The sequence below is a fragment of the Hemiscyllium ocellatum genome, chromosome 6 (assembly GCF_020745735.1).
Source record: "Hemiscyllium ocellatum isolate sHemOce1 chromosome 6, sHemOce1.pat.X.cur, whole genome shotgun sequence".
Classification (NCBI taxonomy): Eukaryota; Metazoa; Chordata; class Chondrichthyes; order Orectolobiformes; family Hemiscylliidae; genus Hemiscyllium; species Hemiscyllium ocellatum.
In genome coordinates this window covers 60,316,425-60,333,571 of record NC_083406.1, presented here as the reverse complement: position 1 = coordinate 60,333,571, position 17,147 = coordinate 60,316,425, and the positions used below count along the sequence as shown (strand labels likewise).

Below are 17,147 nucleotides of genomic sequence, written 5' to 3'. Positions count from 1 at the left end.
GGTAAGTTTGCCGATGACACACAAAATTGGAGGTGGAGTGGACGGTGAAGAAGGTTACCTCAGATTACAACTGGATCTTGATCAGATGGGCCAATGGGCTGAGTAGCAGATGGAGTTTAATTTAGATAAATGTGAGGTGCTGCATTTGGGAAAGCAAATCTTAGCAGGACTTATACGCTTAATGGTAAGGTCTTAGGGAGTGTTGCTGAACAAAGACCTTGGAGTGCAGGTTCATAGCTCCTTGAAAGTGGAGTCGCAGGTAAATAGGATAGTGAAGAAGGTATGCTTTCCTTTATTGCTCAGAGTATTGAGTACAAGAGTTGGGAGGTCATGTTGCAGCTGTACAGGACATTCGTTAGGCCACTTTTGGAATATTGTGTGCAATACTGTTCTTGCGATGTTGCGAAACTTGGCAGGTTCAGAAAAGATTAACAAGGATGTTGCCAGGGTTGGAGGATTTGAGCTACAGGGGCAGTCTTCCCTGGAAAATCGGAAGCTGAGGCGTGACCTCATAGAGGTTTATGAGGGGCATGGATAGAGTAAATGGACAAAGTCTCTCCCCTGGGGTGGGGGAGTCCAAAACTAGAGGGCATAGGTTTAGGGTGAGAGGGGAAAGATATAAAAGACGCAGAGGGTGGTATGTGTATGAAATGATCTACCAGAGGAAGAGGTGGAGGCTAGTACAATTGCAACATTTAAAAAGGTCCTAGATGGGTATATGAATAGGAAGGGTTTGGAGGTATTATGGGCCAGGTGCTGGCAGGGGGGGATTAGATTAGGATATGTGGTCGGCATGGATGAGTTGGACCAAAGGGTCTGTGTCTGTGCTGTACATCTGACTCTTCTCAGTCCAGTGTTCTTAGAGTATGAATTGACTGGTGAAAAACATAATTGTCCAGTGTAAAGTAACATGCCAAGATTTTCAGTTAGCCATGTTAAGTCTATGGGCTATTTCTCAAGGTAATGATTTACCTTCACCAGAAGTTCTCATTTTTAGAACACTGATCAACACAATCCTTCTGTCACATAATCACATGCATGATAGAAAATGATACCACAGCATAATTGACAAGCATGCAGACAGATTTCCTAATTTTAACAAGGATAAAGTATCAGAGTTCAAGATCTTTGTGGAAAGATACTATGCATTGTGTCTAGCCCATTCATATGATGTTGTCACAAACATTTGTCAAATGCCATGGCTAAAAATACCTGTATTATACATGATCAATGGTCAACAATGCAAGGTGTTGACCCTGAGACTGAGATTATCACAGTAACTAAAATGAAAAATACACATCCACTCATAATGGCACAGTAAAGCTACATAGCTGAGTTATGATAACTGTATAAGAAATAGATCTGGTTGTATTGTATGTTTGCCAATGCATTATCCTAATGTGCAGAGATAATGTATCTATGTGCATCCTTGTACATGTTTATTAGAATAGGTTTTCATTCTTTAAAAGGAAAAATCTATTATTGCACAGATTTCAGAAAGACACTAAACCTTTAAGACAATCAGATGACATCCTCCTCTATAACAAAGGATCTTATCTCATAGGGTCAGATAAGCAGTCAGTTTGTTAGTTACTCAGTCAGCTTAGTATATAATGTAATGGTAACATAAGCAATTGCAAGGTTTGTGAAGGTTTGTAGCTCAGGTTGAGATTTAGGGTGTAGGTTTGCTTGCTGAGCTGTAGGTTTGATATCCAGACATTTCGTCACCTGGCAAGGTAAAATGGAATCCTAGTAGCACACAAACCCATCAATACTCTCAAACAAAAACTAACAAACTTAAAAGACACAGTACATCCCATGGACAAAACCAATGTCATCTACAAAATTCCATGCAAAGACTGCCACAAACACTACATAGGACAAACAGGAAGAAAGTTAACCATCACGATACACGAACACCAGCTAGCCACAAAAAGACACGATCTTCTCTCCCTCGTGGCCCTACACACGGATGAAAAAAGCCACCATTTCGACTGGGACAACACATCTATCCTGGGACAGGCTGAGCAAAGGCATGCCAGAGAATTCCTAGAGGCCTGGCGCTCCAACCACAACACCATAAACAAACACACAGATCTAGATGCCATCTCTCAACCTCTCAGAAAACGAACAGGAAATGACCTCACCACAAACCCCAGGAACCCTATCCAGGAGAAAAATATAAATAGAAAGCAGGAGACAACAGCTTTGCTTCACTTGGAGGTCGCCACTGATGATGTTACCTAGCCAGGTAACGAAACGTCTGGATATCAAACCTACAGCTCAGCGAGCAAACCTACACCCTATAGGTAAGCAAAGAATGCAAACTATATTTAGGGTCTGCATTTAAAGTCACTCCATTTTGTGTTGTTTTGCTTTAATGTTAAGATATTTGGACCAAAAATCTCATTGAGCATTGTGAGATTACACATACTTACAATAGTACATAATATACATTATCTGACCCAATACTGATTCATTTTGGTGCACTTTTCCTTCTCTCCAAAATGTGGCCTCTCCCTGAGATGCATGACCACTCTGAGATCTGCACCAGAGACTTCCCACTAATCAAGCCCCACCCATCTGCTGGAGCTGCAACCTGTCCACAGCTGCCATTCCAGGACAAATCTGGCCATGATGGAACTGCTCCTTTTGGCCAACAGGACATCAACCATTTTTGATCTCCGGAGCCAAATTCCAGCTTACAACAACAGGTGACTTCAGAGCACAGGATTCTAACCCTCTACCTTGGGTGGTACTATAATTAGGAGAAAGTGAGGACTGCAGATGCTGGAGATCAGAGCTGAAAAATGTGTTGCTGGAAAAGTGCAGCAGGTCAGGCAGCATCAAAGGAGAATCGATGTTTCAGGCTTATGCTGCCTTTTTCCAGCAAGACATTTTTCAGCTCTGGTACTATCAGTGAAATGTTCCATTTGATGGTGATTTATTTATTGTCTGCATTTTACAGTGAATAATATAGTAAAATACAATGAATTCAGAACCATTTTGAATAGTTTAAGAATGAAAAGCATGAAAGATATAACTGAAAGAGAGTGCAGAGCCCTGAACCTCCTCTACTGCCTAGCTGCCGTGTGCACCAGACCCACCAGAATTGGTGTCGCCATTCATTAAGTGTCATTGCTCCACTGTGGGCCCATCTTGCTGCCACTGATGCTGGGTCCTCTGCTGTTGCCTCAATGATTCCAGGAGTCCTAGCTCTGAGCATACCACTGCAGTCGCAGCCTCGTCAAAGCATGGACTCCCTTCTCTGGACCTGCTGCAAACAGGAATCCCTGGCTCCCCTGCCAGACAGGACACCCACTGCCATCTCACCAAGAAATCCGCTCCTGTTGTCCTCCACTGAGATGTCACCTTGCCTGTGCCGCCATCTTGAAAAATCCACTGCTGCCATTGCTCTGATTGCTGGAGGTGCTTTGGTGCTATTGCTGCCACCAACACCAATTGCCAGGAGAAGGTCCCTGCTGTTGCTGCCACTGCCCCTGCCAACACGCCTCATTGCCTTAGGAGTTATGTCTGCCACCATCTCCGACCACCAAGGGAATCGCCATTCTGTTTGTCTGTAAGATCTTCAGACCTATAGGTAGATTTAAAAGAACATTAATTTTTACAGACTTAGAATTTAGGTTTAAAAGCGTGGAATGGCTATAAGAAATATTAGAATAAGATCTGCTGTCAGGAACTCGCATAGTCCCAGTGCTGATGTCATTTTAATGAAATCTTTTACTCTATGGAGACATCTTACAATTTATTTTAATTTAACCAATTTTTTTTTACCAATTCTAGAAATACAATTATTTAAAATACTATATTTCAACTTGGTGTACAGGTATAATGTTTTAAGTTTCTTTTTGCTTAGCTCACGTAGAGTTTTCCTAACTCCTGCTTTAGTGTTAGATCCTATGAGAATCAACATTCTCCATAAAGTTTTAATGTTGCAATATTCAGAAATGCAGCCCCAACTTTAAATGAGGATAACCTGTGCATAAACTGTTAACAAATGTCATGATATCTGCCTTAACAAGAATCCATTCTTCATGGTATCTGCTAAGTGGGTTAACTTATTGGAAATCATTGAGGCCATATCACATTGGTTGTGGTGTTTTACCCTAAGGAAGCCACATCATCCACTGGCCGGTGGGGATCCCCAGTGGAGGGCCCTCTACGCGGGAGTCCTCCCCCTTTCTCTCTGGGATCTGGGGTGGAGGGTGCTGCATGCAGCAGTCCCCTGCAACCGCAGATTGCAGTGGTTCACGTACTCCCAGCCCAACTGCTTGTTCTGTGGCGCTGTGGAGTCCGTGGATCATGTGTATATTGGATGTGGGCATTTGCACTCCCTTTTTGATTTTCTCAAAAACCTCCTCCTCTGCTTTTGGTTGCACTTCAGTCCCATGCTCTTGATCTTCGGGCACCCAGTGCGGAGGAGGGAGGGCAGGTTTGAAGACCTCCTCATAGGTCTGCTCCTGGGCCTGGCCAAACTGGCCATAAACAGGTCCAGGCAGGGGGCTGTGGAGGGGGTCGTTAGGGCCGACTGTCTGCCCCTCTTCCGCGGTTACGTTAGAGCCTGGGTGTCCTTGGAGAAGGAGCATGCGGTGTCTACCCACACCCTGGAGTTGTTCAGGGAGAGGTGGGTGCCGCAGGGAGTGGAGTGTTTCATTTCCCCCTCCAACTGTATTTTGATTTAGTCCCTGCCTTCCCCTTCACTGTTTTGATCACACAACATTGCCCTTTGATGTGAAGGGCACTGCTTGTCACAGGCCACTTGGGTGTTTCCTTTCTTCCTGGTGGTGGAAATTAAATAAAGATTTGTGCACTTTGTGTGTCTCTCACTGCGTCTCACACCTACACACACACACCATGGGTGCGGGGGAAAGAAATAAGCACTACCGCAGTTAGGCGGTAGTGCGGGGGTTAATAAAAAAAAGAAATGAAGCCACATCATTGTGTACTGAAAGCAATAGTCTTGAACTCTGAATTACTTGTCCTTTGACATTATCACAATGCCTTCTCTTCCATTTCCTCAGCATCTTGTCAAAACACAAATGTATGAACCATAGAACCAATCTACTGAACTTTCACCATACTATCTCCAAGGCAGGATATCCTTCCCTAACAATGGAGGCCAAAACTGTGCACAGTACTGCAGGTTTGGTGTTACCAGAGTCCTCTACAGTTTTGACAGTAATTTTTTATATTAGTACTGCAGTCCCCTTTTAGTAAAGGCCAGCCTTCCATTTGTCTTTATTTATTTAAATGCATACTAACTTAGTGGATAAGTTATCCTGGGATAAGTGCAACCTTTTTTTTGTCTATGAACACACATGCATACATAACTGATTGGCAGACAGGAAACGATGAATAGCAATAAATAGTTTTTTTTCTGAATGATAGGCAGTGATTAATGGGGTACCATAGACATCAGTGTTTGCATCCCAGTTAATTATAACATATTAATGATTTAGATGAGGGAACTAAGGAGAATATCCAGTCTTTTGTGTGTAGTGGTGCTTCCTAACATCTCTCGTGAATTGTCTCACCCTAATCCTCAGACAATGCCTCCTAGCTGTGGAATCTCCAAATAATAGAAATTGTTTGTCTTTATCTACCCTTTCTTTTCTATTAATATCCAGTTATAGAGATGTACAGCACAGAAATAGACCCTTCAGTCCAACTTGTCCATACTGACCAGATATCCTAAATTAATCTAGTCCCATTTGCCAGCACTTGACCCAGATTCCTCTAAACCCTTCCTATTCACATACCCACCCAGATGCTTTTTAAATGTTATAATTATATCAGCCTCCACCACTTCCTCTGGCAGCTCATTCCATTTAAGCATCACCCTTTCTGTGAAAAGGTTGCCCCTTAGCTCCCTTTTAAATCTTTCCCCTCTCACCTTAAACCTATGTCCTCCAGTTCTGGACTCCCCACCCTAGGGGAAACACCCTGTCCATTTACCTTATCCATGCCCTTTATGATTTTATAAACCTGTATAAGGTCACCCGATGATCTGGGAAAACAGCCCCAGCCTATTCAGCCTCTCCCTATAGCTCAAATCCTCCAACCCTGGCAATAACCTTGTTAATCTTTATTTTAGATTAGATTAGACTTAGATTAGATTAGATTAGACTTACAGTGTGGAAACAGGCCCTTCGGCCCAACAAGTCCACGCCGAAGCGCAACCCACCCATACCCCTACATTTACCCCTTACCTAACACTACGGGCAATTTAGCTTGGCCAATTCACCTGACCCGCACATCTTTGGACTGTGGGAGGAAACCGGAGCACCCGGAGGAAACCCACGCAGACACGGGGAGAACGTGCAAACTCCACACAGTCAGTCGCCTGAGTCGGGAATTGAACCCGGGTCTACAGGCGCTGTGAGGCAGCAGTGCTAACCACTGTGCCGCCCAATTTTGAAGAATTCTAGAGAAAAAAAAAGGCCTAATTTGTATGATTTCTTCTCATAACCTAACCCCTGAAGTCCAGGTTCATTCTTAGAAACTTGTATTGTACTCCCTCCAAAACCACTATATCCCTTGTAACGTGGGGCGATCAGATCAGTTCACAGTACTCCATGTGGAGACTAACCAGGCTTGGGTAGAACGCAGCTGTTCCTATTTGTTGAAGAGTCAGTAATGTGGGTGCATAATTTTAAAGTGAAGGGAATGAGGTCTGGAGTGGATTCAAGGAAAATAGGCTGATAACTTGAACCTTGACGTATTTCTTAACATTGCCAGTGTTGGGTGAATGGTACTTTGTGAAAATATGCGCCTGGGCAACAGAACTCTGGAGATCTCCCGCTTATTGAAGATGGAAAATGAGAGGCTGTAGAAAAGTGCAACTTCAAGCCTACAGCTATTAAAAGCATTAGTGTGGATTTCAGCAGGAAGACAGCTGAGGCAGGTGCACTATCAACTAATCCTCGGGCAATAGAAATAACCAATCTTAATAACGGCACGATATGCACTAGTTCGAAAGAAGAGCATAAACTGAAACAGTGACTGGACCCGAAACGTCGTCAATTCTGATTTCTCTCCATAGGTGCTGCCTGAGTTTTTCCAGTAATTTTTGTTATTGTTTCTGATTTCCAGCATCTGCAATTCTTTAATTTTGTTTTAAATGAGAATAGACTGGCTTGGCCTTGGACGCTGAGAAACTCTTCAGGACATAAATAGTCTCTCCTTTTTTTCTTGTAGTGCCGAAGTCTGCCTGTTTGTATGACCAGCTTATCGAAGAGTCTCTATTGGTTGATGTTGTGATGACGGCCCGTCAATGGTGGTGGCGGCAAATTCAAAGGGTAAGATGGGGGCGGCACGCGACTGAAAGTCCCGGAGCGTTCCACTGCCGCGCGCGAGAGTTCCGCCCCCGCGCGGCCTGCCGCTGACACCGATGACGTCACACTAGGTAACCGAGTCGGGGTGAAAGGTCGCTGGTCGCGTCTTAGCAACGGCGCTGCAGCAAGTCTCTGCCCAGGGAGTGGGAGAAAGAAGTGACTTTGGGGCAATATCACATCAATCAAGCAGCAATGTTGGACACCGTACAGTACGCCATCGAGGAAATCGGTAGAAACTACTTTCTAACACTCTCCAACCTGACGGATGACGGTAAAAATCTGCTCAATAATACTTAATTGAAATGATTAGTCGCTCAGTCCCTGACTCCTATTTTTACTGACATCTGTTGCACGATCATTAATTGTTGCCTTTGAAACGAATTAATTTATCTTTCTGGAGCGAGTGAGGCATAATCGGGTTGTTTATCTAGTGTTCATAATACTTTAGTATTCATGATATTATGGGTCGGCCGAATTCTAGTGTCTTCACCTGTGAACTTGTTTTACTGGTTATTTTCACCCCTTGTTTTCTCACCAGACATTGTCAACATATGGGCAAATGTTTCTGCTTTTGTGGATCGGCACATGTCCCTCCAGAAGGTAAAGAGTACCCTGCCTTTAGAAAAGCAAACACCGAAGTCGCGGAGTAAACTTGTAAATGAACGGAAACACTAGCCAGGCGCTAAAATTACATCTTTGAAGAGGCAATATATTCTGTTTTCATTGCTAGTCAGAATAATTTATCCGGAAAACTTGCAGTACGTCGGCTTATGTTTCCTTCCGATTTAAACACTTATTGTTGGCTCAATTAAAATTTGCAAATATTTAAGTAAAAATTATGTTATAAGGCGCGAATAACTTTCCAAATCATAACGCATCAGAAAGCGACGGAACTTTAACAATATTTGAATGAAAATAATGTATTTGCGCTCAGTAACAAAATCGCGGTTAAGAGTATACATTTCTTTTGTATCCTTTATTTCAGGGAGTACATATATTAGGCTTGGGGACCTTTACATTTTCACAGCAAAAGCTGGATGTCGGCCATAAATTAATTTTACTTCAGAGGCCAGTATTTGTGATGTCTGAAAAATTGATACAGATCCATGGATTATCCTACACAAAACAACACGTATCAGGTGACAAGTTGTCTAATTTTATAGTGGACAAATGTATGCCAAATAATATATACGTTAGAATTGTTAAAACATATGATTAATTATACAATATAAGTTTTGCAAAAGCTTATATTGTATAATTAGGGCGGCACGGTGGCACAGTGGTTAGCACTGCTGCCTCACAGCGCCAGGGACCTGGGTTCAATTCCCGCCTCAGGCGACCTACTGTGTGGAGTTTGCACGTTCTCCCCGTGTCTGCGTGGGTTTCCTCCGGGTGCTCCGGTTTCCTCCCACCGTCCAAAGATGTGCGGGTCAGGTGAATTGGCCATGCTAAAAAAATTGCCCGTAGTGTTAGGTAAGGGGTATATGTAGGGGTATGGGTGGGTTGCGCTTCGGCGGGTCGGTGTGGACTTGTTGGGCCGAAGGGCCTGTTTCCACACTGTAAATCTAATCTAATCTAAATGTGAGAAGGCGGAACATTGCGGCGGGGGCGGGTAGTGCTTGAGGAAGTGCAGATTCTTTTAAGAGGGAACTAGATCACGCATAAGGTAAAAAGGAATGCAAGATAACGTGAAGATGCATTGCAGAAGGTTTGTATCAACATATATACTGCACTGACTATTTGGTCTAAATGGCTGTTTCTGTGAAGTAACTACTATTTTAAGTACATAATTCTGTCTTTTTCATGACAACATGAAGGCTCCTTTTGTGCAGCAATATTATTTACACATTTCTTAAGAGTGGCGATGTAAGTTACAAATGACAGCTAAGTAACTATGGCATCATACGAATTTGTTTTATATACCTTTCAAATTAATGCTGACAGCTTCAACACCAAAAATCAATATATCTTCATGCGGCATTGCTCAAAAATTTCTTTGTGTTCAGAATTTAAAAAGAAAGATGTTAATTTTAGTTATAAAGTCACTGAGTTCTTTTATATGTTTGTTAGAGCAGAATATTTTACTCGAAGAGTGTGGTGCTGGAAACGCACAGCCGATGAGCAGGAGAATTGACGTTTCAAGCATCTGGATTACACCTCCTCCCACCCTGCCTCCTGTAAAAACACTTACTCCCAATTCCTCTGCCTCCACCGCATCTGCTCCGACGAGGATCAATTACACCTTAGAACATCCCAGATGGCGTCCTTCTTCAAAAACCGCTGTTTCCCCTCCCATGTGGTTGATGATACTCTCCAGCACATCTCCTCAACTTTCCATACCTTCGCCCTTGAACCCCACACCCCTCCAATCACAACAAGGACAGAACTCTCCTGGTCCTCACTTTCCACCCCACCAACCTCCAGACACACTTCATCATCCTCCGCCATTTCTACCACCTACAAACAAACCCCCCGCCACCAGGGATTTGTTTCCCTCCCCACCCCTATCTGCATTTTAATGAGACCATTCCCCCCTCGACTCCCTTGTTAGGTCTGCGTCCCCCACCAATCCACCTCCACTCACTCCCTGCACCTTCTGCCACTGCAAGAAGTGCAAAACTTGTGCCCACACCTACCCCCTTATCTCCGTCCAAGGCCCCAAAGGATTCTTCCACATCTGACAGAGATTTACCTGTACTTCTAGAAATGTCATCTACTGTGTCCATTGTTCCTGATGTGGTCTCCTGTATATTGTGGAGACAGGACGCCAACTTGCAAAACATTTCAGAGAACATCTCTGGGACACATGCACTAAACAACCTCACTGCCTTGTGGCCAAACACTTTAACTCCTCCTCCCACTCCTCCAAGGACATGCAAGTTCTGGGCTTCCTCCACCACCAAACCTTAACCACCCGATGCCTGGAGGAAGAACGCATCATCTTAGGTCCTTAGGACCCTCCAACCACACAGGATCAATGTCGATTTCACCAGTTTCCTCATTCCCTTCCCCCCACCTTATCCCAATCCAGCCTTCTGACTTGGCAGCACCCTCTTGAACTGTGCTACCTGTCCATACTCCTTGCCATCTATCCACTCCACCCTCCTCTTCAACCTATCACGTTCACCCCTACCTTCATTTACCTATTGCATTCTCAGCTACTTTCCCCCTCACCACCCCCTCCCTTTTATGTCTCAGCCTCCTTGAGCCACAAGCCTCATTCCTGATGAAGGACGTGTGCTTAAAATGTCGATTCTCCTTGCTTGCTGCCTGACTGGCTGTGCTTTTCCAGCACCACACTCTTCGACTCTGATCTCCAGCATCTGCAGTCCTCACTTTCTCCTAAATATTTTGCTGTGTATCACAGATTTCCAGATCTATGGTTCACTATCAGGGGTCGGTAATTTTAGTACTAATTTTGATCAAGTTGTGAAAGGGCTAAAAAGGGCTAAAGTTGATTTTTTTTACTGTAATTATTTCTAATTTTTTTCTGTTCTATTAATTTTGTCTTTTTTTCCTACACTAGATTGAAGTAACTTAATTTCTTCAAATGTATACTTTGACCATAAACTGTGTGACACAATGTATGATTTCTGGGGATAATGAGGATTAACTTAGCCAAGTCATTAATGTGTATGTGTGCAACCTTAAATAGGTGTCAGTGAAAACTGTGAAGAGCAAACAAAAGCACCTTAGTATTCTTATGTAAAGCAGTGCAAAATCTTTTTAAAAAATGTTTTAAACCTGTAACTTGTTACAGTATCAAGTTATCATCTAGTATATTGTTTGCCAATATTGGTGGTAAAATTTGTAATTAGAGGTCACAAATATCAAATAAATCTATCAGTGAATTTCTCTTATGTAAGATTTCTCCAAATTTTCTAAGTTTCTTTTTTCATTTATTTTTCTGTAGGTGACATACCAATTGTTGAACTAAATTTTACATTCCTGGCTCTGGAGAGCCCGTATGATCGGGATACAGTTGAAGGATGTGTCAAAGAGACTCTGCAGATCATGTATCGTTACATTGCCAGTAACCGTAATGTGCATTTCACTTTTAAAGATATTGGAGTGCTAACGATACGAAATAACAAGATCAAAATGAAGTTTTATAGAGAATTTCTTAATGCTATGGATGGTAGTGGAAGTTTAGTGAAAGCTCTTTCAAATGTAAGTACACCAAGAGTTTTGGAAAACCAAACTTATAAAAATAATTTTATGTGATTGTTTAACACATTGTAGTCACTATGAAGTGAAGAAAAAAAGTGTATGAGAAGCAAAAGTGGCTTCCAGCAACTTACTTTTACTAGATGCCAATAAAATGGCTTCTTTTTTCAGCATAAGGCAAAATTAAATAGTTTTCTGAAATAGTACTTTCTTCACATGGAATCTTCTTAATTTTCCATTTTTTGTTCTTCTCAAGATAAAGGATGTCAGTCCTAAGAATGAAATACCTTTACACGTTTGGATCCCGGTGTTAACCTTACATGCTTTGTTGTCAGTATAACCCAGACCAAAAGTAAAGTCTGCTTACACTAGCCTGACAATGCATTTCACTGAACTGCAGATGAGCTTTTTAAAGTTATATTGTACTCTTAATTTTAAGTATCTAAAACTGTAATATTTGATTTAATTGTACTTTTACTTTTTTTGTCACCTGTTCTTCTCACACTAAAAGGCACATGTCTTCATTTCAGTTGTTGTTGGATTCCTGCAAATTTCAACTTCAAGTGAATTAGTTTAAATGAAGTCTAAATTCCCATAGGAATCAATGTTAAAACTGGAATTAGGCACCGTCAGACATTCCTAACTTGGAAAACCCAAAGCATACATTGAAATACTGTACTGTACATGTGCAGTGCCATGCACTTTTTAGCTGAAGAAAAGCTGAAAAGAAATCATTAAATATAAAAGCAATAACGTGTTTAAGTATTTTAGGACTTGCCTCAAAAAAGAAAATTAAAACCTTATAAGTTGAAATGCTTAACATATCTAAGTACTTACATTCGTTAATAAAACAAACTGGAATCTTTAAAACAAAATAGATTTAAAATGTTAAAGAAAGTAACATAGCCAATATAAATGTAAAAAAGATAATACTCACCCGCTGCCTGGTTTTTAATTGATTGGGCACCATCTTGTGGCAGATATTGGTCAGTGCGAGTAGTTGCTGGAGACATATCAACGCTTCAATGTGAGCAGAAAATGGGAATGAGATGAAGAGGAGCCAGCTGAAGTCCTGATGGTGTCAACAGACCCTGTGTACTTTAAAAGTAGGAATAGATGTGAAAACAGGAGCTGGGGATCATAGGACTTCAGGACTGAGAGTTTGAGTAGGATTGGGGAAGGACATGTTCTGATCCTAACATTGCTGAGGAAAATACTGTGTGTGCACTTGAACGTGCAGACCACAGAACATGAAATCTGTGACAAACAAACTTACAGTGATTGTTGCAACTTTGTATTTTTTTAATGAGTGATGTTAAGACATACAACATTGACTGAGACTTTCTGTACTTCTGGATGTTCTGCAACCTTTGCAAAGCTCTATTCCCTTCATGAACCTGTTTCCTGGAACATCTAATACTTCCTTACATTGATCCCTATCTATTCCCTGCTTTTCCCCTTTTCTCATTATCACCTTCTTCTCCTAATGTTGTTTTCCTCCCTCCTTCAATTTTAGACCACTTTGATCCAATTATCTCGCAACCCAACTTGACTTTCATGCAGTTTTAAGTTCCTGTGTTCAACACTTCTAAAATTTTGTCACATGTTTTTCTTAGCTTTTTGAAAATATCTGTCCTGCTGATTGTGCAATCGTTGGGTGCCTGTGGAGGAAGGTTTGCATTTATCTTACTCAAAAAGGTGTTGAATAAATTATTGAACTTTGAATATTGGCTTTTAATTTTCAAAGTAACACTTTAATACTGAATATTAAGATACATTTTAAATATAAATATTTCTGGCCTTGGATGGTCCATTGACTTTACCATAGACTTCTCAAGATGCCTAAAGCTACTGACTGCCTTTTTCTGATCATTTTACATTCTTGGATCTATCTGTGGTATTAGCTCTACTCCTTGACCTCATTCCTATTGTTCAAGTTGTCTTCCGAATTCAGGTTCATGGGATATTAGCTGGTTCGTACATGATCAGAGGATGACTAGGATGGGTCAGCATAGGTTATCCACCAATCCAGACCAAAAGGAAATTGAATGATTTACAGCAGGCTTGACTGAAACACAAGACACTGGACCTGTGGCTTGCAAGGATATCTAATAGTTTGACATCAGTGGGTTGTTGGAGGATTGCCAGGAGAAATGAAGGAGGTGTGTGGTCAGACCTATGAAGATCTTAGAAAATGCTGGAAGCACTTTAAGGTAGCATCTGGAGTGTGGAATTTGTGTTACAGTTTTGGTGAAGTGGGTTACCTGTTTTTAAAAAAATCAAACTTGGTTACTAACTAGAAGAAAGAAACTAGAAGATTTCACATTTAAACAAAAACTTCATGTACAAAAGTTAAGCAAAGCAAGTATAGTTAACTTAATTTTACATACATTTTGTAAACACTTATGTTTTAAACCTGAAACCTCAACAGCATACTCTCCATTTACATTCTTATTTTCATTCAGGTCTTCCCCTATACTTTATAGGATTCTTCTCATTCTTTGGGATAAAAGCAAGAAACACAATAGCTCTCAGTTCAGTTTGTTTCTCCTCTGTATTCCCACTATTCAAGATATGAGATATCTTAGAAGAAACCCTCCAACTCTGCTTTGATGACCTTTGAGTTGAACAAAGAAGCCTAGGGTTTCTTGTGGGAATGGAGGAGTACTGCAGCCCTACAAAGGAAAAAAGACACCTTTTGTCCAATGGTGCCATTAATACCTGAAGTGACAAATATCCTGACAGCTTCAGGTAGCCCTCCCTACAACCTCATCAGAAGATCTGATTAAATCTCTTACTGGTGGGTAAGAATCTTGCTTAATTGACCCTGCACTGGATATCCATCAACTGGGTAAAATTAAAATTGTTTCTATTATCTAATTATATAATGAGATCTACTACCTACATATATGCATGTTTTCTCTGATGTATAATGCTATACTGTTCTCAACTGTATTTATTTCAGCAACTATAGATGAAGAAGAGTTCTCAGTTTAGATTGATATGGAGGCAGTCTGTGTTAGGGTTTCTTACAGTATGTTCTTTCATACATCTGATCTTTATTTATGTCATACATCTTAATGAAGTGATTATGTACGCTATGTTGGTTATATGTTTCCTAAAATGTAATGATAGTTTCTCCATATACTAATGTTCAGTTCACTGTGATGATACAGGTGTCCCACATCTGTTAAAAGTTTCCTCCAAATTTTGCTGTTATTTTATAATTGCTTTTCCTGTCCACTTTGCTTTATTCGATCTACCTGGTGACAGTCCATATGTTGTGTAGAAAGATAGGTTCTATCACAGCGATGTTAGCCTCAAACCACTCAGAATTTTCCATTCATGTTTCCCATGTATTGAGAGTACTGGTACTATAGGTAGTTTCTCAAAATGCGTTCTGCATTCTGTGTGAATACCGGGGAGAATCTATTCAACTGAGTCGCTGTTAGTTTAAATCTGAGTAGGCAGTAATATTGACATTGATGCAAGGTAGCTTTTCTACTCTGAATGAAAACGTTTCAAGGTTTGCATACTCAACCTAGTGTATACAAAGGGGTGATTTGTATCACAGCACAGTCAGGTAACTGTGTATGTTGACGGTGCGATTGAAAGAGTCAGGTCTGATGATGATCAGATCCTGCTCTGATCCTGGCCTGATCTTAGATGTCTCTAAAAGATGCTGTGGTATGAATAGTTATGAAATAATGTATCAGCTACATAAAGCTCATGGTAGCAGTAAAGCTCAAGTAGTCTCTATCCATTTTCATTTATCTTTCCGAGGCCATCATGTATGAAGCAGGAGAACCATGTGTCATGCTCCATACCCTCCAGTTGAAATCCTCCAATAGGTGATGATGTTGTAACATAGAAATGTTCTGATACTAATGTCAAGATCCTCATAGAACACATCTTTTGTTTTTGCAGTGGACCAGTGTTAGAGGGTTGGTTGTCCCTATTTGAGTTGAGGCAAATAAAGCGAACACTTGCAGAATTTCTATTTTTAAACACAGTGATTTCCAAACAGAAAGCCTATATACTCCTCATATATTTCCTCCGAATGCTTCTCCTAACAGATGTTTTACTTTCAAAGATCTGCTGTCATGAGCCTGATATATTATAGAGATGGTATGTAAATGCTTAACCTATTACGTTCCATGTTGGTCCCAACTACAGGTAGTTCTTCTATAATGCTATTGTTGCGTTCTAGAAAAACCTTGCTTAATAGAAAATTGCTTAATATAAATAATGAGGCCTGTGGAAAAATGGGGTTGGGACAGACCAGCAAAAAAAAATCACTCTCAATCGCTCAAAAATCACCCAAAAGTCTAACACAAAGAATAGCACAGCTTGAATGAAGGCATAAATCGTATTTATAAACAAACAATAGTGAATTTAACACAAAAAGTTTTAAAAATATTGTTAAGATGGGGCAGATGGTCATCATGGTGAGTTAGGTAGTCTCTCTCATTCTTGTTCAGCGAGCTATGTCACATATTCTTTCCTTATGGTCAGAACACTTTATAATATCTAGCTTCATTTCTGCTATTATAGCCTTTCTTTTGCATTTACCACCCCAATTTTATCACCAGGATGCTTCTTGCTAACATTCTTGTCACTACGCCCCTCCATTTTTTTCCAAAAAAAGGGATAAGCTAGGAGCAGTGTACCTTTCCAGGAAGCTGCTTGATGTATCTCTCTCAGAAAGCTGCTGTCTGTACAGTACTTCTTACAGAAAGCTGCTGTGTTGGCAGCTGACACTGGCACAGGTGCAGAACAGCATGAAGATCGACGCTGACATCAGGGCATGCGCAGAATGGCGCAGAAGTTTTGTCGCGGACATTGGTGCATGCGCAGAACGAAACGTGAAACAATCACTGCTGGAATTGTGCTATTGCAAACAGGTATGTATTGTCGAAACTCCCATTGTTTTAATTCATCACTGACATTATAAGCAAATCACACTGTCAGAAAGCGCGTTATGCGAGAACTGCCTGTAACAACATGCATTGTCGACCAGCTGCAGTTTGTTTATCCAATTCATGTACATGGTGCTGAAACACAGCTTGACAATCAAAGAACTGGCACCTTCTGTCTTCGTATTGTTTCATTTGGACAGCTGGTGTCATGGATTTTGTCCACTTGTTGATAGTGACTCTAAGTGCCAAGCAGCTCTTGAAGTAAATGGACTATGGTGGGTTAGTCCTTTACTAGTAGAAAGTGAGGACTGCAGATGCTGGAGATCAGAGCTGAAAATGTGTTGCTGGAAAGGCGCAGCAGGTCAGGCAGCATCCAAGGAGCAGGAGATTCGATGTTTTGGGCATAAGCCCTTCTTCAGGAATGAAGAAGGGCTCATGCCCGAAACATCGATTCTCCTGCTCCTTGGATACTGCCTGACCTGCGCCTTTCCAACAACACGTTTTCAGCTCTAGTACTTTACTAGTCACAGGCAATGTGATTTGAACTGGGTGGTAACTGAATTGTGGGGTGCAATGGTCCCTTATACCATAGAATGCAGTACCTGTGCTGTAGGACTATCGTTTTGGTTTTATGACTCATAACTGCTGCTTCATTGTGTTGGCAGTCTGCAATAAACAGGGATGATCTCTTCAGGCCACCAGTTTG

General features: G+C 41.3%; 1 protein-coding gene across 1 annotated transcript in view; it reads left to right on the top strand.

Annotated features, from left to right (window-relative positions):
• Positions 1-7,444: 7,444 nt before the first annotated feature.
• LOC132816927 (coiled-coil domain-containing protein 81-like) overlaps positions 7,445-17,147 on the top strand; it is a 93,603-nt gene continuing 83,900 nt past the window's right edge. Inside the window, exons 1-4 of the mRNA XM_060826952.1 lie at positions 7,445-7,626; positions 7,894-7,955; positions 8,341-8,494; positions 11,269-11,525. Of these exons, the coding sequence (XP_060682935.1) occupies positions 7,548-7,626; positions 7,894-7,955; positions 8,341-8,494; positions 11,269-11,525 (552 nt within the window). The 5' untranslated portion in view covers positions 7,445-7,547. The remainder of the gene's footprint in view (positions 7,627-7,893; positions 7,956-8,340; positions 8,495-11,268; positions 11,526-17,147) is intronic.